The sequence below is a fragment of the Choloepus didactylus genome, chromosome 8 (assembly GCF_015220235.1).
Source record: "Choloepus didactylus isolate mChoDid1 chromosome 8, mChoDid1.pri, whole genome shotgun sequence".
Classification (NCBI taxonomy): Eukaryota; Metazoa; Chordata; class Mammalia; order Pilosa; family Megalonychidae; genus Choloepus; species Choloepus didactylus.
In genome coordinates this window covers 24,309,477-24,334,268 of record NC_051314.1, presented here as the reverse complement: position 1 = coordinate 24,334,268, position 24,792 = coordinate 24,309,477, and the positions used below count along the sequence as shown (strand labels likewise).

The following is a 24,792-nucleotide window of genomic DNA, read 5'->3' as shown; positions in this document are numbered from 1 at the left end:
AAATGAGGTTGGGCCTTAATCCCATTACTGGAGGCTTTCTGAAGAGAAAGCCACATAGAGGAACAGAAGCTGGAAAACAAGGAACCTGGAAGAGAAAGGAAAGGACATCACCATGTGATGGGAAGGCCTCAGGAGCCTAAGGAGTGCTGGCCAGCAAGAACACTACTGACCCTGGGAGGAAGAAAGCCTTCTAGACCCTGACACTGTGAGCCAATAAATTCCTCTTATTAAGCCAACAACAATAACAAAATGGACAGAAACCCTAAATAAAAGCTAAAATTAGAAATTTTCTAAAAGAAAATATAGGAGGAAACCCTCACAACCTTGGGATGGGCAAAGATTTCTTAGGACACAGAAAGCACTAACCATAAAAGAAAAAGCTGATAAACTGAATTTCATTAAAATGAAAACTTCTGCTCTTCAAAATACATGTTTAAGAAAATGAAAAGCCAACATATGGACTGGGAGATAACACTTCCAATACATATATCAGACAAAGGACTTGTTTCCAGAATATATAAAGAACTCTTACAACTCAATAACAACAAGGTAACCCAATTTTTAAAGTGAGCAAACATTTAAACTTCACTAAAGAAGACATACTAATGGCCAATAAACCCATGAAAAGATACTCAATACCATAAATCATCAGGGAAATGCAAATTATGATCACCAAGAGATACCACCTTTATGCACTAGAACGGCTGAAAGTAAAAACACTGACAATACTAAGTGACAGCAAGGATGTGGAGCAACTGGAACACTCATACATTGCTAGTGAGAATGCAAAATGGAGTAGTCACTTTGGAAAACAGGTTGGCAGTTTCTTAGGAAGTTAAACATGCGCTTTCCCTAAGACTCAGCAATTCTACTCCTGGATATTTAACCAACAGAAATGAAAACTTATGTCTACATAAAGACTTATACATGAATTTTCATAGCAGTTTCATTCATAATAGCCCCAAACTGGAAACAAATCAAATGTTCCTCGAGAGGGGAATAGATAAACCAATTGTGATATATTCATGTCCTATCAACAGGAGCTGGACAACTCAAGGTTGTCAACAAAAATCCATACTTTACTTTGGTTGACATAGTTAATGACACAGTCCTAGTCCTGGGGGCATAGTTAAATTCTTTAACCCAAATAGTTATAGTTATAGATAATAGAATAGCTTTGGATTTTCTTTCATCAACCAGTGGGGAGTCTGCACCATTGCTAACACTTCATGTTATATCTAAATTAATGTTACAGGTGAAATAAAATAAATCTATGCTAAAAGAAAATGCATCCTCGCTTCCTAGGAGATCATTGGAGATTGTTTACTTTATCAGGCCTGAAAAATCTCAAGTTATGGTTATGAAGTGTCTTCTAATTCCTTCTTATAATACTTCTAATTATTCTTGTCTGTTTGACAGTTATTTAATGTTTATTGTCCAGAGTCTCCAATGCTTCTACAATAGCTACTGTCTCAGTAGATGATTAAAAAAACGATTTAAGGATTAAAAAATGAATTTATGCTGACACAAACAAAATCAGATTTTCTCTAATGAAACCACATCTTTAGGGAGAATCAAAAACAAGTGGTGAAGTTCTGGACAGCTCTCAATGGTTCCCCTGCAGCTTTGGCTGAGTGAAGAATGGAAGTGAAGAACAGAAGTGAGGAAAAAATGGATTGTTCTTTAGCCATGGTAGCAAATAGCCACAGGAACTGGTTTTAAATTCATTCAATCAATGAACAACTTGCTTCGTTGAACATGCTTTAGAAGCCAGCCAATCAGTGATAGGCCCTTGCATCCGATGTAGCTAGTTAGGACCTAATTCATTCCAATAAACATACCTCTGAGGCCAACAGTCTCACCCAAGTAACCACACTTCTACAGAGGACATCAACCCACTCATACCTTTGAAAGTCTGCCTATCTTTGAACCCCAGGCTTCCCTAAAATCCTGTAGATCAGTAATTAACTCTGTTTGGAGAGACTATGCCAGACCCAGCGTAGTTCCCTGACAACAGTAAGCAATAAGTTCAACTATGCCTTTTTATTTCAGATAGTGAGTGATGTTGTCATGATCCTACCCTTTATACTTGCCTTTTAATAAATCTGAAAATCTTTAGGAACTTTTTGCTTTAACACACTTCCCCAGATGGTACAACAGTAACAATTTATAATGGCTTTACTACACTGAACTAACATGAACATTTAGCTTTATAATAAAAAAGCAGTATGGTGCTAGAAAAATATTTCTTTTAAAAAGCAATTAAAAATTTTAATATAGAATCATTCAGGTCAGTATTTTTTGGGTGAATATTCTGGGGTCACAAACAATCAAGATTTTATTCTGGCAAATTTCCTAAGTAATGATTTTTATACTTCTCAATTAAGTGCTTTCACATAGTTATAAGAGTTTTTTTGTACATGCTGTGAAAATTTCTCTGTCCTATCTGCAACCTCGGCAGGGTTCAGCACACAGGCACTCATGTCCTAGGCAGAACACTTGAGAAAAGATGGCTCAGCTTCTCCGGCCTACCTTCATCTTTATCAGGTCTGACAAGACTGAAAATAACTCCCTTTCTCAATGCCTTGCAACACAGGGTACCAGCATGCTGTGCCTCCAGTAAGGCAGTCATTTCATCTTCTGCACATTACTGGTCTGGAGCCCAAGCTTATCTATTTAAAGAATTAATCATAAATATGGATTTAGGAGAGTATCTCAACTAAAAGACCCTAAAACCCAAGCTATAATAGCATAATTACATTATTGTATAACAACAACACAGCCACAAGGTTAAAATGAATCTCAAAAATTCTGCTTCAACTTCCTACCTTAATGTAACCATATTAATCAACTTCCAAAGGTAAAGCAGATATTTTTATAATTAGAAAAAAAAATTCTAGGAACTTCAGGTCCTCTCCTCACATATCCTTTATCATTCTCTTCACACTTCTCCTTCTACTCAAGCTGAGAGAGAGAAACCAATTAAGAGATGAGATGGAACAGTCACATAGAGGGAGTAAAGAGATTCTTACTTTCCAGTTGGAATTGGGTGACTTAAATCCTGGGAAGGGAGAAGAGAATGGGAGTGAGAACAGGCAACCTGCTTGCTTAGCTCTTTCCTTTGAAGTGCCAGCTAGGAATAGGATTTGAGTTAGCACGGTAAAACAAAAAACGAAAATCCACAATTTATTAAGAGCCTACTATGTGCTGGGTACTTAACAAACATTTTAACTACTGTGCAAGGAGGAATCACTAGCCTTATTTTACATGCAAGAACAAAGAGACCACAAGAAATTAAGTAACTTGCCCGAGGCTGAGCTAGATACCTTGTCCAGCTACTGGGTAGTTACCCTAGAATTCCAATTACAGCCATGTTGTCAACATATGGCTACATTCTTCACTTACAAGAGTAACTCTGAGGAGTGGTGTGGAGCATCAGAATCACGGTAGAGACTCGTTAGATTCTCTAGTATTGATCCCCCCCCGACTCCCACCCTATGAGACTCACTGCCCTAGTAACTGATCCACAGCTACTGATGATGAGGATGACCACATTAAAATAAAACAATGGTGACAATAATAGCAACTTACATGCTTCATCTCATTTCATCTTTATAAATGTACCAGGAGGTAGGTATTACTCTTAGCCTCTTTTTACAGACGAGAAAACAGTCACTGAGAGGTGACTTTGCCTAAGATGGTCAGGTAGTCAGTGGTGGAAGCCAGAGCCCAAGCCTTTACATGCCATGCTACAATGCAGCAGAGGAACGTACCAGATCTCTCAAATTTGTTGGGAGTGGAAAAAAAGTTGAAAATCGCTGTTCTACAGATGGGATAAACTAAACTGTTTAGCCCAGTCTTCAGGATTCCTCCTGATTTTTCCACAACCTGTAACTTTCAACCTTATTTTCCATCACTCCCTTCATAAACCCGTTGCTCCAGGAAATTTCTTGCTATTTTCTGCAAATGCCCTGAGATTTCTCATTTACTTCTCACTATTCACTTTTGCTGCAATGGCATTTTCTATGAATTCCACAAAGCAAAATCCTACTCACCAAAAAACTTCCCTCCCAATATAGAAAAAAATCTCCCCCACTATTGAACTTCCATAGCACTTTGTCCTTTTCTCAGAACACTCCTGACATATTTACATCCTTGACTTGATTCCTGTCTGATTTTAGTAGGCATAGATTCTGTGTAAATTCTGTGAATGAATGCTCTTCTGAGGCAAAATGCCTGGCTGGAAGAACTGTGAAGATCTAATGAAACCAGAGCAAAGAGATGGCTTTAAGCCTTTAAAAGTTACCATCCTAAACACTATAACCCTCACTAAGGGCAAAACAAAATATAAAACTTATTATTGTAAAACATAATGGTTAGGACTGTACACTGTAGAGCTAGATTCCATCTTGCTGTGTGAACTTGGACAAGTCATTTAACTCTGTCAGTGGCCTCACCTATAAATGAGAAATAATAATCAAACTTGCCTTGCTGGGTTGTTGTGAGGGCTAAATAAGTGAATATACAAAGTGCATGGGTCACAGTAAATTATATATAAGTATTTGCTTATTATTGTTGAAATTCTTACATATGTTGAAAAAATGGCTCAGATCATTAAACTCCAAGAAGGGCACCATCAGGGGTGTAAAAGTTTCAGAAGGAGCAATGTAGGTGATAAAGAGATGAACTGGCTTTCATATAAAACCAATACTATTCTCCTCTCAAAAGTCACCATAAAGAAGAAATGTATCTGAACACCAGGAAATAACAAATCAAATTATCAAAGAAACAGGTGAATACAGATTTATAAATTACAGAGATATTAGAACCACATAATCCACCACAGAACCTAAAGGGAATTGTTTTTGGTCAAACAAATTTAAAAATAGATAGCTTCTAATTTAAAAACAGACCAATTCAAAGTTGGCTATTTGGACTTGTATTATAATTTTTTAGGAAAACAACACTTTATGGTATTGCCTGTCTTCTCTGAATAACTCATAAAAGCCAATTTAACTTAATATTATTTTAGTAGTTATTATATATTATTTTACTATTAACAGGATGTTTTAATTACCAGATTATTTTAATATTAACATATGTATTACTAATTATGTACAATAATACTTTTGTAACAAACCATCATTGCTGTGGTAGTGAGAACTCATAAAATCATGGATCATGAACACAGTATCATCCTACTGCCCAGGATAGTAATGCTTGTCACCTTAATTAATTACGAATAGCTCTCCCTTTCATTCTCAAAAGTGTCCTGGTTTGAAATAAAATTATATGGTTACACTTACATTAGAGGAAATGAAACTAAGGCATATAGCAGTGCTATGACTTAGTCAAACTCATAGGATTAATAAGGAATCAGAATCAGAACTCAGAAATCCTTATTCCTAAGTCCAGGAGTCTTCCTGTTATACTGCATGGACTCACCAGTAGCCAGACAATGTTGGTGGCTGCCACAGCCAGGATTTGGGGCACCAGCAGTACAGACACCTATGAGTTATGAAGTCTATTTAAATAAGGCACTTTTCCATCTCGGGGGGACTTTCTGGGGTCAGAAGCTGAGGGCTGAGAGGTTTAGGGAGTCACTGCTTGTGCAACCAAAGCCTGGCCTATTTTCCTTTTCACTGAACCTACTTGTGATTCCTTATCCACTACCACCACTGAGATGAAAAAGGTTATGGGGAACATAAGGAATTTAGGTTTGGACATCTAACTGGACTTGTAGAGTAAAAGTCCAGACTGGAGATACCAATTTAATAGCAAGCAGTGAAAGGATGGTATTTGAAGCTTAGGGCACTCACCAGAAGAGCAAGAAAAGAGTTCTGTGGTAAAGAACAGAAGCCAAAGGGAAGGTGAGTGGTGAGGATGTGAGACAGGTCCCAGGACTTTGAATAACCAGCTCCAATAATGAGAGAAAGAAAAAGAATGATTCCAATGACAATAATGATGATAAACTGCAGCTACTACTGTTACTGTAAACTGCTCCAAAGACTCTACCAAGCACTTCATATACAATCTCTGAGGTGGGGTAAAAATAGGACTCAGGGAGGTTAAGAAACTTGACTAAAGTCACAAAATAAGTAGTAGAGTAGATTGAGACCCAGGTCTGACCACAAAGAGCCCTGTGATCTTCCTACAATGTTCTGCTTATTGAGGCTTATCGTCCGTCTTCTGTCCTTTGTCCTTTGTATATCCCATGCCTGCTACAGGTAATCCCTTCTTCTCTTAGCTCTGGGTGGGAAAGAGAGTTCCTAAGACTCTAAGCCACTGGGCTGAGACAAATTTTATCATGTGGCAATTGATACAAAATTCAGTATTATACAATTACTTATCAAAATTTTACTTCATTTAATATTATGTTAAAATTGTATTATCATAATTAAGAAGTTCTTTCTAACAGCTTAAATTCTTTCTTAAGTGATAATAATGTGGAAAATGTTTATTTTTATGTCTGCATAGTTAAAATAATGACAGAGAATCATGTTAATGTGACTTTGAAACTAAGACATTGTCAGTGCTTCTTTCGGTAAGTGTGCAAAGGTCACGAGCCGTATTTTTGCCCCAAGTATGTTCTACAAGGAGAAAAAAAGATGTTTGCTCTTAATTTGTACTATTTCTACTATTTGTGTTATGGGCATGTTCATATTACAAACATATGTTTCAAAATGTGAGCTATTATATATAAAACAGAAACACTTATTAAAAACTCATTAATCAATATCCTGTTTATAATTTTATTATGAGAGGCATTCATTTGGTTGTTTAAGTTTGCCTTGGGCTTTGCTGAGAACAATTTTTTCTTGAAAATATGCATCTGTTAGAAAATTTAAGATGGTATAATTTGGATGTAAGTATTAAGTTCAAATACAATATTGCCTTTTGAAAGGTAGTAATTAAAACAAAAACTAAGGAGACTTGTCTTAAGAATTATATTAATAAAAACTATGAGGATCACACTAATTATACTGCTAAAAGCCGTTTCATATTTATTGATATTAATTGAAGTTGCTTGTCAGCTATAACATATAACCTGATTCCCCCATCCCCAAATCTATTAAAGCACTTTCAGATAATGGAAACCAGGCATAGGCACAAAATTTAACTGATTCTGATGTTACAGAGGAAGAAGACTATGTCATTTTGAGGAGGTAAGTCTTGGGCTGTTCTCTAGCTTTTTCATGCATTTAAATCCAATCTCCCAAAACTAAGAGAAGATCCTTCAGATCAGGGACAATGTCATCTATTTCTTTTGTACATTGACTAGCATAGTACTTGGCATACAATATGTATCAGATAAAATCCTGATGTTTACAATTCTCAACTTTACTTATTAAGAGTTTGTTGTCACTCCACTATTTAATGGAAACATTTTGTCTCTTTACATGAAAATCCAAATATAGCCAAGCGCAACATTTTCTACAACCAAACCTTTATAATGGTGTTGCTAGAATTTTAGTAGCTTTCTTAATAATCTAATTTTCTGTATGAAACAATCGGTGCCTAAACAGGGAATTAAAAATTTCATTTAGAAATGGTTTTAATTCATTGTTTATCGATTACATTAACAGACACTTTGTTGGAATTTAATAGGCATTTAGAGCTAGAAAAGTCCCAATTTTCTTTACCCACTGAGATATTTTATAGCAGGAAAAATATTAGTATTATTTTTATGTCTGCATAGTCAAAATAATGACATCGAATCATGTTAGTGTGACTTTGAAACTAAGACATTGTCATATGTATCTATAATCAAAATTGTTTTGTTTTTAATCAAAAGAGAGAAATAGTGTATTACAAAAATGGGACTTGAATAGTAACAGACATTCACATTTGTTATCACCCATGACTAATTGCTATCCTTTCTTTCTTCTTTTTCCCCTCCCTCTTTCAGTTTGTCTGGGGCAATCTTTTTGCATCTTGTAGGATATGTCATCCAAAATTTACACTTTTGTCTCTTCACAGACAAAGGAAGCATATTTAGGATTTCTAACACAAAGGAAAACTAGAAGAGGCTTTAAATTAAATAGAAAATGGAACCTAGATGTATTGCTGTTCCTTTTTTGTTCAAGATATTGTCAGTCTGCTTATTTGATTGATAATCATTATCCTTGCATCTTCTGTTTTATGATGCTGCCAGGGTATACTATGTCTTTGAAAAATACTAAAGGGAGGGAGTAAAACAAATGAATAAGAGGCAGAAAATCCTGAAGATGTTCCTTCTGTACATCTTAGAAGAAAAGCCAACATGGTCCATCACAGCTGATTATGCTTTTGATTTCATAAATTAACAGGCCTTGAGCAGTCAATAGAGAATATGAATAAATAAGATGAGAAGGGAGGGGAAATTACTGTTTAGAGAGCAAGAACCCAATCACCTCTAAGTTTATAGAAGAAAGCACACTGGTTCTATGATGTCAAAGTTGTGTGTTCAAAGGGCTAATTTGACATAGAGGAAAAATTCTGTTCTAAAGTCAACAAGTGGGCCCTTAACCACAGCTATCAGTCTCATCAATGTCAACTGATGATAGAAAAATATAATGAGTAATACTGGATGGTTAGCTTGGTGCCAACCCATCCTTACTGTTGTAAAAAAAACAAACTCAATATGCAATGTGACTGGTGGTGTACCAAGTGTACCAAATATGAACATCTTTCAGCACATTACGCTAGCCTTGATACATTCCAAGTACTTGATTGCTCTTGGGCACTGGGCAACATGAGTGAGAATACAATCAAACACAACTTGCTAACTGGTTCAGTGGGTTGAACGCCACATAACAAAAACACATTTGTTAGGATCATTCTAATTGTAAGATACATAGTTAAGTACCCTCCACACAACGTCATTTGTGACATATTGGTCGTTTTTTCAGTTTTAAAAATAGTTTCAAAAGCTGGAGTTAGTATGTGCCAAGGGCAAAATAAGGAAATACTCAAGCATTCCAAGCTCCAAACAGAATTTCAAACTCAAGTTGACTTTCTACCTTTCGCTTGAAGTAAGAAATAGTCAGGACCAAAAACAGATGATATGCTCTGAAAAACCTCCTATGTTAACATCTGAGATAAAATCTCAGTTCTTTAAGCTTCTTATTTTGGAAATATTAAAACATATACACAAGAAGACAAAATAGCATGTATTAACCTCACCTCACTTTCATGTATCATCAATCAGCTTCATCAATTATCAACTCATGACCAATCTTGTTTCATCTATATTCCTTTGCCTTTTCCTAGATATTATGTCATTTCATCTCTAAACATTTCAGTAAAAACTCATGATTTTGATTGAACATTGTTAGAATTTGTGGGGTTTGGGGTTTTATTTTTCATTGTCTTTTATTGTGAATACTTATGTTAGTTAGAGAGAGAGAACTTGGTGTCCACTAAAAGCCAGAAGAAGAAAATTTAGATTTTTTAGTTCTTCTGGAATTTCTAGTACCTAAGTACAATTGCAAACTTTTCTCCTCCTTCCGCTGAAAAAGAAGACAAGATATTGCTATTTAGTTTAATAAACATTAACTGAGCACTAGGGACAGTAAAACAAAGATCCTGTCTCTACAATGGGTAGAACAGGCACATAAACAGATAATGTCAATATAATATGGGAAAAGCTAGGATAAAAGATACTATGGAAATGAGAATAAGGGCACTCAGAGCAAAATTAGGTATTCAAGAAAGGCTTCCAGGAGGAGATGACATCCGAGTGATTGCTAAAATACTGGCAAACAATTATTACTACATCATTATATGAAGTCCAATATCAAGTTTCCTTCAGATTAGTTTCCTTCATTTAGCTAGTTGGGGAATTAGATTGGGAAGGTTCTTCAAACAATATTAGTCTAGGTAGAGAGTGAAACCCAAACATTCATAACAACCACTATATAATGTCCCGTGAGGAATATCAAAAGGAAAAATGCATGGTCTTTACCCTCAAAGAGAGAACAATCCAGAAGGATTAAACATGCACTAGAAATTAAACATGCATTAGAAAACTTTACTAAATAATATTCAACCTAAATATAGTTTAGAGATGGGAAGAGTGGTGTGAACTGAAATATTTGAGTAAAAGTTGAGATTTAAAACAAAAATTTAACCCAGATCAAAAAAAAAAGGGAAGCCAATCAAGTAAAGACATTAAAAGAAGAGACTTCAGTGGTCAAGAAGTCTTTGCTTGAAGTTATTTTTTCATTTTGTCCATCTTTGGATTGAATGATTGAGGCAGGGAAAGAGCAAGATCTTTTATATAAACTTCAGTCAGAAGTTAATGTCAGAGCATGAAGATTTGATTTGAGAGTACACAAACTGATTTTAAGCTGTTCAAATGCAGTAACATACAATGTCAGGTTGCAAAAATGCAAAGATCTACTCTGGCAAAGATCTATCCTGATTCTAGAGGAAAAAAATAAAAGTCATCAAACATATAACGAAATTTAAACAGCAGTATAAGATAAAGAAGAAATGATTTCCAATTGTCATTCAGAGGTCAATGGCTCACCATTTATAATTCTATGTTTAACAACAACAATAATGGTAATAGTAATAGTAGCTAACACTTATATGGCACCTACTGCATAGGAAGCTTTATAGAATTAGCTCATTTAATCCTCAAAACAGCTCATGAGGTAAGTATTACTATTATTCCCATTTTGCAAAGATTAATAATGACTCTTTCCTGAACTCCCGTTTTTCAACCTTCAGTGGTAAGAATTTTCATCAGAGACTAAAAACAAAAGAAAACAAAACAAACATAGAGGTATATTGTGAGTGTAGGTTGAAATCTATTTTATAAATTGAGAAAAATTACTTATATCTTTCATTGACTTGAGTGAAGTGAGGCATAATGGTATGTTAGTACAGACCCATAAACATAAGTCATATCAATGAGGCTAAGAGGTAGAGTTGCAAATAGGAACATGTGCTAGAAATGTCATATTTATCAACAGACCAAAGAATACTCTCTGAATATTTGCCATGGGGCTGAGGAATGCATCACTTTCATAATACTTACATGCAAAACAGATTATAATAAATACAACAATAAAAGTAGCCAGAACTAAAAAGCATTTGAAATAACTTCGTCCATATTGCATTACTCCTCAGGTAGAGTTAGTTGCTTTCTGTCCCAAGCTCTGAGAGAACTTTATACATTGCTTTAACCAGCATTTATATTATATTATAATATGGCAGCCCAGGGGTCGGCACCCACCCCTCCCTTAGGGAAAAGGGTGGAGCCTTGAGCATGCAGTGGCCACGTGACCAGAAGGTAATTGAAAGTCACTGAGCCTAATCACTGCTGGTAATCACTGAAGGTCATTGAAAGTCACTGAGCCTAATCACTGTTGGTTATCAACTTTCAGACTGGGACTCAGCTGAGGCTTCTTTGTAACCAATCTCCCCAGGATCTACTGAGCTATGTAAGACTCCTCTTCCTCTTGTTTGCCTGGATCATTGACTTCCATTTCCCAACCAGCCACCACTGGAAAAAATCCGCCTGTAAGTAAGTCCCTAATTAAAATTCATGAGTAAATTTTTGTCTGGAGTATTTTTTGGCCTTGGGGTTGAGTCCAGCTGGAGCATATAAGGTAATAATTTATTCATATAGTCGTCTTTCCTCCAGATTATAAATCCTTGAGGATAGGGTCTGAATTTACTCATCCTGGGATTTAGACTCCATCCCCACCTCTATTAGAATGTAGGTTTACTGAATGAATAAATGAATGGATGATTTGATAGGAAACTTTTCATAAAATCTAGGCACTATAAAGCATTAAACAAAAGTTTAAAATCTCAATTAAGCCAGAAGGGATTTTGTTAGTTATTTTAAGAATAGATTCTACTCTCCCTTGCCTGGCACTTAAGGCTTTTCTTCATTCCAGCCATAATCTACCTTCTCAACCTTCTCTCTTCTATTCCCTCCTCTTAGTTCCCATATATGAATTACTTTTTCTTTCTGGCACAACCTTTATGCTTTTTCATCTCTGTGCTTTAACTCAGTAATCTCTAAAAGTTTTAGATTATGTAGCCTTATCTGTATAAAATATTTGAGCATACTTATTTAACACTGTACTAATATATTATGCTTATTACTAAGCAATAATAGGAGAAAATGGACATTTTAAACAAACTAGGTAAAAATATATAAATAGAAGTTTTAATCTTTTCTTCTTACAATGCATTGGCCTGCATGCACTCCATTTTGAAAGTCACTGATTTACATTAAAAGAACAAACTTCATAGGGTTTTTGTGAGAATTAACTGAATCAATACATGTCAAGCACTTAGAACAGGGCAGTTATAGAGGAAGCACTATAAATGTCACCTGATTTGATTATCATCATCGCTACCATCATCAACACAGTTCCTTCAGACTAAAATAATGTCACCATATATATTCCCTGTCCCCATTCCTACATGTTGAACCCCTCAAAGGCCAAGTTCAAATGCTATCTCTTTAAAGAGTTATTTGAATCCATCTCTTTTTTTAAGGGATTAGGGTCTTTCACTATAGGGGGTATCAAATCAAGGCTATCAGAGTTTAGCAAGAAGCCATGCTCAAGAAACCAATTAAAGCTGGAATAGAAAAAAAAAATTGAAGATGAGTTTATGGAAAATGATGCAAATGAAAATTTACAATTATTAATCCCAAGAAAAATAAAATATACAAGAAAGGAAATATAATCATAGTACGTTATCTGGCTCTATGGTAAACAGTGTTTACATAGGCATACTAATGCAAACATTGACTACTAGTTTAACAAAAATTGTGACATAATTATATGGGAAAGATAGGGTGTCATAACAGCACAAAAATCCTCAATTTTTATTAGCAAAAGTTTAAAAGATATTCACCATAATTATAAGTTTAGGCATGTTACTTTAAAACTTATAAATAGCAGCAGAAGCAGCTAAAATATTCAAAGTGATTAACTCTGAGGAGTGGGATTGGAAAGAACTTTTAGTGCTATTTAATTTTTAAAATTTTGTACACATATTATATTGACCACATTTTGAAAATAAAGGTAATTTTCTTAAATTTTAAAATTAAAAGTCTTCCACTTAAAAGTAGCAAGTTGAGCACATGCATTTGACTATATTCTTTCCTGGAACCCCACTGAAAGGATAGAGAAAAGGTTCAGAAAGGCATGGACATCAACCTGAAAAAAAAAAAAAAAAAGAATAGAGAAAAAGAAAAAAAAAATTAATCCAAGATTTCCCGTCAACAATTTTCAGGACAACAGCTGTGTAGAAAGCTGAGTGAGCAACCACTCCAGAATGGAGCTGCTCAGAAGGCTCCAGAAGAAAGGCCTTTGTGTATCTAAGTACTGAAAGGAGATTTAAACAAGTGCAAGAGAGTTTTACCAACCCTGAGGGCCAAGTAGTGAAACAAAGACAGAAAATTAAGCAAAGAAGAAAATAAGACAGCCATAATTTCCAAGAAAAACAAAGGGAATCATAGACTACCTCATGGCTCAACTGCAAATAGCAATTATGTAATCTTAATGTAAACAGAATATTGATCTAGCCAAAATTGAGATATAATTCTACCAGTAAAAGAGGGGCTTAGGAGTGGTGGTATAGGGAATAAATGAAAGAGAGCTAAATTTTCATCTTCCATTATTAATAGATAACACCTAAAATTTAAGACAGCAAATATGTTATTCAGATATACAGAAGTAAATATTAAAAGAAATAGATTAAAGACTTGCTTGTAGGGGGTGGGAAGTAGGAGATGGGAGCTGAGAAGGACTGTTTTTCTTAACAAGCTTCATAAAACTACTGACTCTTTCAACTATGCCCATGTATAACTTTGACCAAAAAAAAAAAGAGAGCGAGAGAGTGAAAATGGACTGACTTGAAGGAAAAACTACATAAACTGTTCCCAGCCCATTTCTATACGTCGGCTCTGGTGGGATGCATGACTGGGTGAGCTGGGTCTAAGAACCAGTTTAAGAGACAGGATCATCTTCCCTGATTCCTCCAGGGGGAAAAAATCTTTCTCTGAACTCTTTTATCTGTTCACACAGGTTTTTCATGGCACTTTCTACTTCTTATCTTCTAACTATTCTTTTTTAAATTTCTTGCACCCCAGTTTATTTCCCTATAAATCTTAAGTTTCCAGATTGTAAATTGCGAAGGGTATATATCTCTCACATGGTAGTTGAGAGAATTAAGTTAAACATTATATGTGAAAGCATGCTGTAAAGTATAACATATCATGTAAATTAATAACATATTATTAGGCTTACCCCTATGAGACCAGAGATCCATGAGGGTGGGATCTATATTTGAATCAGTTCTTAATTTCCTATAAAATTGGACTGCTCTGAATGTAAATCCAAAATTAGCTAAAAATTTGAAGATCAAGTTAATGCAAATATTAAATATTAGCTAGTGGCATTAATGACCTTCTTTAAGACTCCATGAATATTCATTTTCAAGTTCAATTTAAATCAGACTTTCACTTAATTGCTGACTACAATTTGAAGTTGTAAGGTTACCAATTAATTCAAAGGTTCTATTTACCAGGTTACATTAAATGTGACCCTGAGCTTACTGGCTTTAAGAACAATTAACTTAAGTCATTCAGTTAATTTTTGAAATGTTAAAATAAGCCATGTGCCCTTAGGTTTACACAGTTATATACTTACAGCAGTCTGATCATAAAAGAGATATCGAGAGGTTTGGAATTCTTACCTGTAACACAGCAGCAAATAAGTATACCACTATGAAGATTACAGTTAAAGATGTATGACCACTCTTCATCAAATGAATAGTGTACAGGAAAATTAAATGTCCAGGAATTACTAAAAGCAGTAGAACTTGGGCAGATTTATTATTTACTCCTGTAATATAAAACATAAAAGTTGTTAAAATCATATTTTGGTTAATAAGTCACAGTTATTAAACTTTGAGGTTATTTTCTAATTACTGAAACACATCACATAAAATTCAATTGCTAGAATTAAATTTCAACTATTTACAGTTCACTTAATTCTTTAGGATTCCCTCTATTATGTTATACAATTAAATTAAAGGTGATTGTTATATAATTAAACTAAAGGTGATGGAATAAAATCTTGCTATGAAGAACACTGATCAGACTTTAATATCCATCATTAAACAGTAGGAAGACAGAAGAGAAAATATAAAATGCTTAAAGTATTGGAATGTTTTCATTTTTATTATTATACCTTTAGAGTTCTGGCCCTCATATTACAAGGCCTGGCATTTCTCATTCAATGTCAATTATCACATTTCTTTTCATGAGGTTAAAAACAGTGACAAAATTTGTGAGGATTAGAAATTGTGGTCTCAGGTTTTGGTAACCATGTGCCTGGTTCCTTATAACTAAGGTTATCCCTTTTCATCCTGTTTGTTTGGGATCAAATGTCTAAATTAAGAAAGGCCAGCAAGTTTAATATACGAAAGACAGTACATCTATCTCTCTAAATCACCAAAAAATGCTTTCTTGTGTGCACAAGTTTCCTCTTTCCTGACTTATAAATAAGATATCCCAGGAGAAGATAAAAAAGAGAGTCCCTCAACAGCTGCAGAATTAATATAAATGGCTTTTTGTTCACTGAGACTAGCTCTCAGAAATAGAAAAGTTCTGCAACACTCACAAACAGAAGTTATTTGACAAATGCTGCCTGCCGATAATCTTGGATTGTAAAATAGTTTCCGTATAAAATATGCCAAAAACCGCAAGCACATACCTGGACCAAAAAAAGTTCTAAATGGGTAGTAACAACCTTTGGGTTCATCAGGCAATTCTCCTGGAATGCTATGTAAATGGAGGTAGGTAGAAATCCTGCTAGCCTGAATGGCCACCAAATTACCACCAATACCTGAAATACAAGGAAAGAAAAGATGAAGCAATAATCCTCATATTTTAAACAACTTGCTTAAATTCAACTAAAAGCAAGCCTCTTTACATCCCATCCTGGGCCAATAAAAAAATAAATAAAATACAGGTCTCTTCTCAAATGTTGATTTATTTAATGTTGAGGTAGATAGTCCAAAAACATAAAATAATTATTATGAAAGATACATTCATTATTTTTTCAAACCTGACTCACTGTCTGCTCTGGAAGCAGACCAGAACAAATAATTTCTAAAAATTATCGTCACAACCAAGATATAAAACTAAGTAACAAGACATTTCATGTTCTTACCTTACTGAGAACAAAATAGGCTGTATTTATTCAATCAGGCAAGGCTTGAAAATTTTCTTTTCAGTTTACTAGGAAAATTGATATAAGACACTGAACAAAAAAACAAACCAAACCTCGAGAAAATCATCTTTAACCTAAATTATCCTCTAATATTCTCTGAGGAAGAAGAGTTTATGCTAACGGTGAAATGAATTCTAAAGGGTGGTAAGCCCCTCTGAGGAGAGCAGGACATCCAAACTTTTGGCAGAGTATTGTAAAAAGAGACAGTTACCGTAAAAGCAGATAGGAAGATAACAACTGAAAATCTCAAATTTTCAATGCTAAATGTGGGCTAGAGTAACTGGTTAGAACACCTGGGAGCCCCAGATACAAGTAGAGTCCACATTCATTTGCCAGCATTTTCCATAAGCTTCCACCAGGTAGTCATGAGACAGATTGGCATAGGGCAGGAGACTTGAGAGAGCCGATCTTTGTGCCACACAGGCAAGAAATGCCACACACCCATTTCCAAATCCCTCTCTCAGATTAAGCAAATACTACTTGGGGAGGAGCAGGAACAGTCCAGTCACCTTTCTCAGGCAAAGATCAGTTGTTTCTGGAAAAAGAATGGAAGTAAAAGTTGTCTGCTGCCTGAGGAATATAAGAAAACCTTCCAGCTCAAGGCCAGCCCCACTGATACAAAGTAATACCTGGCTGCCAATAGGGGGAAGGGCAAAATCAGTGAGAAAGCACCACCCCTGAGGGCCAAGTGCACAGGGAATGCCTAAGATTGAGGCTAGAGAAAGAGAACCTCAAACCCCACCCCAAGCTTGCACTGAGTAATAAACATCAGCAGTTTATCACAAGAGGAGGACAAAGGGCACAGATAGTTAACCCACCCATACTGCAGACAGACAGCCCTCCAGGCTTCACACTAAGCATAAAGTAGCAGGAGCCCACTGATGAAGAAATCTGCGACAAATCTAAGTATAACAACCATCAACCAAACTCAGCTCAACTAATGACAGAAATGTGCTCAATCCTCCACACTAATGACTTAACAGAAGAAAAGGCCTGCCCATTTCTAGGCATAAATAACATTTCTCTCAGTCTCTAATGTTCTTTTAAATATAATGTCCCTCACTCAATCAAAAATTACAAGACACAGTAAAAAGCAATAAAGAAAGCAGACCCTTGTCAGGGGTAAAGAAGACAACAGAATCAGACCCAGGGATGACACAAGTCATGGAACTATCTGACAAGAACTTCAAAATAACAACAATATAATCTTTTATAGTATATAATGGAAAAGATATCCAAAAAGCATTAAAATGCATTTTTAAAAGTATGGAAAAAGATATTACTATGCAAACACTAATGAAAAGAAAGCTGGAGTAGCTATATCAGTATCAGAAAAAAAATGGACATTAGAACAGGGAATATGTACCAGGGATGAAGAACACTTAACAATGCTTAAGGAGCTCAATTCATGACTATGACATAACAATCCTAAGTGTAGATGCATCTAAAAATAGACCTTCAAAATATATAAAGCAAAACTGATTAATCTGAATGGAGAAATAGACAAATTTGTATTTGTACTTAAAGACTTTAACACACACACACACACACACACACACACACACTCATTAATTGATGAATTCGTTCTTACTGCTCACTTAGGAGGCAGTTAATAAATTATTTTTCAAAAAGGAATACTTAAGACATGAGTTAGTGACAGCGCAATATAGTGGAAAAAGCTGGTTTTGGAGTCCAAAGACCTAATTTGAGTCTTAGTCCTTGTTACCCGGGCCACACTGGTTAGCTTCTCTGAGCCTTTGCTACATCCTCTGCAAAATGGTAATTAAAAATACCTGTTCTAAATATAGTCTTTATAATCCTTAGATTGCTATAAAAATATAAATGAAACCTAAATTATGGGTAAATTTATCAAACCAATGAGGCTTACCTGGACCACCCAATTTAAAATTATAGCCCCCTTCCTCTGCATTCCTGATTCCCCTTACTCTGCCCCATGTTTTCATAGCACATACCACTTTCTAACATACCCTTTTATTTATGTTTATGTTTGTGGTTTATTGCCTGTTTCTTCCCAACTTGACGGTAACCTCAATCTGTTCACTGTTATATCCCAGAGCTTAGAACAGTACCTACACACAGTATTAGCTCACTAAAGGTTTATTGAATGAATGAATCTGATTCATTTAGCTTCTTTATGGGGAAAAAGCCCACTGGAGAACAACTCACCAATAGCCCATTTCCCTAGACTTTGCCTTTTGCTTTAGGTTGAAAGAATGAGTCTAAAAAAGTGTGAAATCATCAGAATTGGAAATCTTAAAATAAGTCCCTGAAGAACTCCATTCAAATCACACTGAATATACGGGGGAGGGAAATTTTGAACAAGAAGAGTTATAGGATAATTCCAACAAGATGTCTGAACCAGGTACTAGAGTCAAAGGCTTTAATGATATCAGAGAGAATCAGAAGGCAGCAGTACTTTGGACAGGACTATTGTCCATTACTGAGCCAAGTTAACTGGAAGCAAGATAGATTGTTCCCTCCCAAATAAAGGCGGTGAAACTATCTTGGTTTTTGTAATAGGAGAACCATTTGTTGCCAGATGATAAGTTCATTGCTTGGTAGTTAAGGACATGATTATCAACATTCAGCATTAGGTAGCATAGTAGCAGCCTCCAAATCTGAGCAGTTTATCTAGGGTTTATATAAGTATTATGCTCAGAAATCTAGGTTGAATGGTTTTGTTAAAAGTTGGTCACTATTTATAGTTTGCAAAATATGTAATGAAGTTTTGGCATTAATTCCACTCTAATAAAGCTAATTTGTTATTGTGGAAATAAGAATTTAATATTTTTTATCTCAGAAAAAAATTTAAGAAGAGAAACAGGAAAAACATCACCCCCCCCCTTTTCTTTTACACTGAGAAATTGATCTTTTTTGTGCCAATACACCAAAATTAATGCAAATTAAATGTTATATTTTTAAAACTGAGAAGATAATTATGATCTTAATGTAATTTAATATTTTCTCATGTCTCATTTAGATTAAAAACTGTATTAAAAGAAAATACTTATGATAATTTAAAATGCATTTCATTATAAATATGTTTTAAAAATGAATACAGAAACATGTTCTAAAGGAAAAGAAATTTCCTTAAAAATATGTTTAAAAGGCAAACAAAATCATATTGACTAGGTGAAATAATTAAGACAAACCAATGCAGAGCTCTGTCCTCTGCAGTGCACTGACCTTGGCTCAGACCCTATAAGTCTGAATATGGACTCAACCACTTACTGGCAGTGGCTTTGGTGATATTTAACCTCTTAGTGTTTGTGCTGGTTTGGATGTATCATGTAGCTCCAACCACCATGTTCTCTGATGCAATCTTGAAGGGGTGGATGTATTTAGTCTTGATTAGGTTGGAACCTTTGGAATGAGTTGTTTCCATGGGCATGTGACCCACCCAACTGTAGGTGATAATTCTGACTGGATTATTTCCATGGAGGCGTGGCCCTGACCTTTCAGCCTGGGTCTTCATTGAATCACTGGAGTCCTGTAAAAGTATTCACAAACAGAAGGAGGTGCTGCAGCTAAGAGAGACACTTTGAAGAATGTACAGGAGCTGAGGGTGGAGCTGGAACACAACCTGGAATCAGCAGATGCTAGCCACGTGCCTTCCCCGCTAACAGAGGTTTAATGGATGCCATTGGCCTTCCTTCGGTGAAGGTATAATTGCGTTGATGGCTTCATTTGGACATTTTCATGGCCTTCAGACTGTAACTTTGTAACCAAATAAACCCCCTTTATAAAAGCCAATCGGGCTGTATGTTTTAGTTACTCCTCCAGGAAAGTAGGTAGAAAGCCAGGAACTGCATGGACTGGACACCGCAGAGCAATCTGACTTTGGGCATACTTCATACAACACTCATGAAAATGTGGAACTGCTGAGATCAGCAAAATCTGTAAGTTTTTGTGGCCAGGGGACCCGCACCCCTCCCTGCCAGGCTCAGTCCCGTGGGAGGAGGGGCTGTCAGCTCTGGGAAGGAGAAGGGAGAACTGCAGTGGCAGCTCTTATTGGAAACTCATTCTACTGATCCAAACTCCAACCATAGATAGACTGAGACCAGACACCAGAGAATTTGAGAGCAGCCAGCCCAGCAGAGAGGAGACAGGCATAGAAAAAAACAGCATGAAAAACTCCAAAATAAAAGTGGAGGATCTTTGGAGTTCTGGTGAACATAGAAAGGGGAAGGGCAGAGCTCAGGCCCTGAGGCTCATATGCAAATCCAGAAGAAAAGCTGATCTCTCTGCCCTGTGGACCTTTCCTTAATGGCCCTAATTGCTTTGTCTCTTAGCATTTCAATAACCCATTAGATCTCTGAGGAGGGCCCCCCCCGTTTTTTTTAATCCTTTTTTCTTTTTCTAAAACAATTACTCTAAGAAGCCCAATACAGAAAGCTTCAAAGACTTGCAATTTGGGCAGGTCAAGACAAGAGCAGAACTAACAGAGCTCTGAGACAAAAGGCAATAATCCAGTGGCTGAGAAAATACACTAAACACCACAACTTCCCAAGAAAAGGGGGGTGTCCGCTCACAGCCATCATCCTGGTGGACAGGAAACACTCCTGCCTGTTGCCAGCCCCATAGCCCAGAGCTGCCCCAGACAACCCAGTGTGACGGAAGTGCTTCAAATAACAGGCACACACCACAAAACTGGGCGTGGACATTAGCCTTTCCTGCAACCTCAGCTGATTGTCCCAGAGTTGGGACGGTGGAGCAGTGTGAATTAACAAAGCTCCATTCAGCCATCATTTCAGCAGACTGGGAGCGTCCCTACACAGCCCAGCAGCCCAGAACCGCCCTGGGGGGATGGCACTCACCTGTGGCATAGCACAGTCATCCCTCAACAGAGGACCCGGGGTGCACAGCCTGGAAGAGGGGCCCACTTGCAAGTCTCAGGAGCCATACTCCAATACCAAGGACTTGTGGGTCAGTGGCAGAGACAAACTGTGGCAGGACTGAACTGAAGGATTAGACTATTGCAGCAGCTTTAAAACTCCAGGATCACCAGGGAGATTTGATTGTTAGAGCCACCCCCCCTCCCTGACTGCCCAGAAACACACCCTATATACAGGGCGGGCAACACCAACTACACACTCAAGCTTGGTACACCAATTGGACCCCACAAGACTCACTCCCCCACTCATCACAAAGGCAAAGCAGGGGAGAACCGGCTTGTGGAGAACAGCACCTAGAGCAGCTACTCAAAGAACTAAAGATGAACAATGAGACCATAGTACGGGATACAAAAGATATCAAGAAGACCCTAGAAGAGCATAAAGAAGACATTGCAAGACTAAATAAAAAAATGGATGATCTTATGGAAATTAAAGAAACTGTTGACCAAATTAAAAAGATTCTGGACACTCATAGTACAAGACTAGAGGAAGTTGAACAACGAATCAGTGACCTCGAAGATGACAGAATGGAAAATGAAAGCATAAAAGAAAGAATGGGGAAAAAAATTGAAAAAATCGAAACGGACTTCAGGGATATGACAGATAATATAAAACATCCGAATATAAGACTCACTGGTGTTCCAGAACTGGAAGAAAAGGGTAAAGGTCTAGGAAGAGTATTCAAAGAAATTGTTGGGGAAAACTTCCCAAATCTTCTAAACAACATAAATACACAAATCATAAATGCTCAGCGAACCCCAAATAGAATAAATCCTAATAAACCCACTCCGAGACATATTCTGATCATACTGTCAAACACAGAAGAGAAGGAGCAAGTTCTGAAAGCAGCAAGAGAAAAGCAATTCACCACATACAAAGGAAACAGCATAAGACTAAGTAGTGACTACTCGGCAGCCACCATGGAGGTGAGAAGGCAGTGGCATGATATATTTAAAATTCTGAGTGAGAAAAATTTCCAACCAAGAATACTTTATCCAGCAAAGCTCTCCTTCAAATTTGAGGGAAAGCTTAAATCTTTCACACACAAACAAATGCTGAGAGAATTTGCTAACAAGAGACCTGCCCTACTGGAGATACTAAAGGGAGCCCTACAGACAGAGAAACAAAGAAAGGACAGAGAGACTTGGAGAAAGGTTCAGTACTAAAGAGATTTTGTATGGGTACAATAAAGGATATTTATAGAGAGAGGGGAAAGATATATATGACAAACATAAACCAAAGGATAAGATGGCTGATTCAAGAAATGCCTTCACGGTTATAACGTTGAATGTAAATGGATTAAACTCCCCAATTAAAAAATATAGATTCGCAGAATGGATAAAAAAAAATGAACCACCAATATGTTGCATACAAGAGACTCATCTTAGACACAGGGACACAAAGAAATTGAAAGTGAAAGGATGGAAAAAAATATTTCATGCAAGCTACAGCCAAAAGAAAGCAGATGTAGCAATATTAATCTCAGATAAAATAGACTTTAAATGCAGGGATTTTTGAGAGACAAAGAAGGCCACTACATACTAATAAAAGGGGCAATTCAACAAGAAGAAATAACAATCATAAATGTCTATGCACCCAATCAAGGTGCCACAAAATACATGAGAGAAACACTGGCAAAACTAAAGGAAGCAATTGATGTTTCCACAATAATTGTGGGAGACTTCAACACATCACTATCTCCTATAGATAGATCAACCAGACAGAAGACCAATAAGGAAATTGAAAACCTAAACAATCTGATAAATGAATTAGATTTAACAGACATAAACAGAACATTACATCCCAAATCACCAGGATACACATACTTTTCTAGTGCTCATGGAACTTTCTCCAGAATAGATCATATGCTGGGACATAAAACAAGCCTCAATAAATTTAAAAAGATTGAAATTATTCAAAGCACATTCTCTGACCACAATGGAATACAATTAGAAGTCAATAACCATCAGAGACTTAGAAAATTCACAAATACCTGGAGGTTAAACAACACACTCCTAAACAATCAGTGGGTTAAAGAAGAAATAGCAAGAGAAATTGGTAAATATAGAGAGACGAATGAAAATGAGAACACAACATACCAAAACCTATGGGATGCAGCAAAAGAAGTGCTGAGGGGGAAATTTATAGCACTAAACGCATATATTAAAAAGGAAAAAGAGCCAAAATCAAAGAACTAATGGATCAACTGAAGAAGCTAGAAAATGAACAGCAAACCAATCCTAAACCAAGTACAAGAAAAGAAATAACAAGGATTAAAGCAGAAATAAATGACATAGAGAACAAAAAAACAATAGAGAGGATAATTATCACCAAAAGTTGGTTCTTTGAGAAGATCAACAAGATTGAGAAGCCCCTAGCTAGACTGACAAAATCAAAAAGAGAGAAGACCCATATAAACAAAATAATGAATGAAAAAGGGGACATAACTGCAGATCCTGAAGAAATTAAAAAAATTATAAGAGGATACTATGAACAACTGTATGGCAACAAACTGGATAATGTAGAGGAAATGGACAATTTCCTGGAAACATATGAACAACCTAGACTGACCAGAGAAGAAATAGAAGACCTCAATCAACCCATCACAAGCAAAGAGATCCAATCAGTCATCAAAAATCTTCCCACAAATAAATGCCCAGGGCCAGATGGCTTCACAGGGGAATTCTACCAAACTTTCCAGAAAGAACTGACACCAATCTTACTCAAACTCTTTCAAAACATTGAAGAAAATGGAACACTACCTAACTCATTTTATGAAGCTAACATCAATCTAATACCAAAGATGCTACAGAAAAGGAAAACTACCGGCCAATCTCCCTAATGAATATAGATGCAAAAATCCTCAACAAAATACTTGCAAATCGAATCCAAAGACACATTAAAAAAATCATACACCATGACCAAGTGGGGTTCATTCCAGGCATGTAAGGATGGTTCAACATAAGAAAATCAATCAATGTATTACAACACATTAAAAATTCGAAAGGGAAAAATCAAATGATCATCTCAATAGATGCTGAAAAAGCATTTGACAAAATCCAACATCCGTTTTTGATAAAAACACTTCAAAAGATAGGAATTGAAGGAAACTTCCTCAATATGATAAAGAGCATATATGAAAAACCCACAGCTAGCATAGTACTCAATGGTGAGAGACTGAAAGCCTTCCCTCTAAGATCAGGAACAAGACAAGGATGCCCGCTGTCACCACTGTTATTCAACATTGTGCTGGAAGTGCTAGCCAGGGCAATCTGGCAAGACAAAGAAATAAAAGGCATCCAAATTGGAAAAGAAGAAGTAAAACTGTCATCGTTTGCAGATGATATGATCTTATATCTAGAAAATCCTGAGAAATCGACGATACAGCTACTAGAGCTAATAAACAAATTTAGCAAAGTAGCGGGATACAAGATTAATGCACATAAGTCAGTAATGTTTCTATATGCTAGAAATGAACAAACTGAAGAGACACTCAAGAAAAAGATACCATTTTCAATAGCAACTAAAAAAATCAAGTACCTAGGAATAAACTTAACCAAAGATGTAAAAGACCTATACAAAGAAAACTACATAACTCTACTAAAAGAAATAGAAGGGGACCT

At 36.1% G+C, this 24,792-nt stretch overlaps 1 protein-coding gene across 3 annotated transcripts in view; it reads right to left on the bottom strand.

Moving 5' to 3' along the window:
• SLC41A2 (solute carrier family 41 member 2) overlaps positions 1-24,792 on the bottom strand; it is a 183,505-nt gene that overhangs the window by 30,634 nt on the left and 128,079 nt on the right. For all 3 annotated transcript variants that reach the window (XM_037845913.1, XM_037845914.1, XM_037845912.1), the window contains exons 9-10: positions 15,735-15,866; positions 14,713-14,861 (exon numbers count right to left, since the gene is read on the bottom strand). In XM_037845913.1, coding sequence (XP_037701841.1) covers positions 14,713-14,861; positions 15,735-15,866 — 281 coding nt within the window. The remainder of the gene's footprint in view (positions 1-14,712; positions 14,862-15,734; positions 15,867-24,792) is intronic.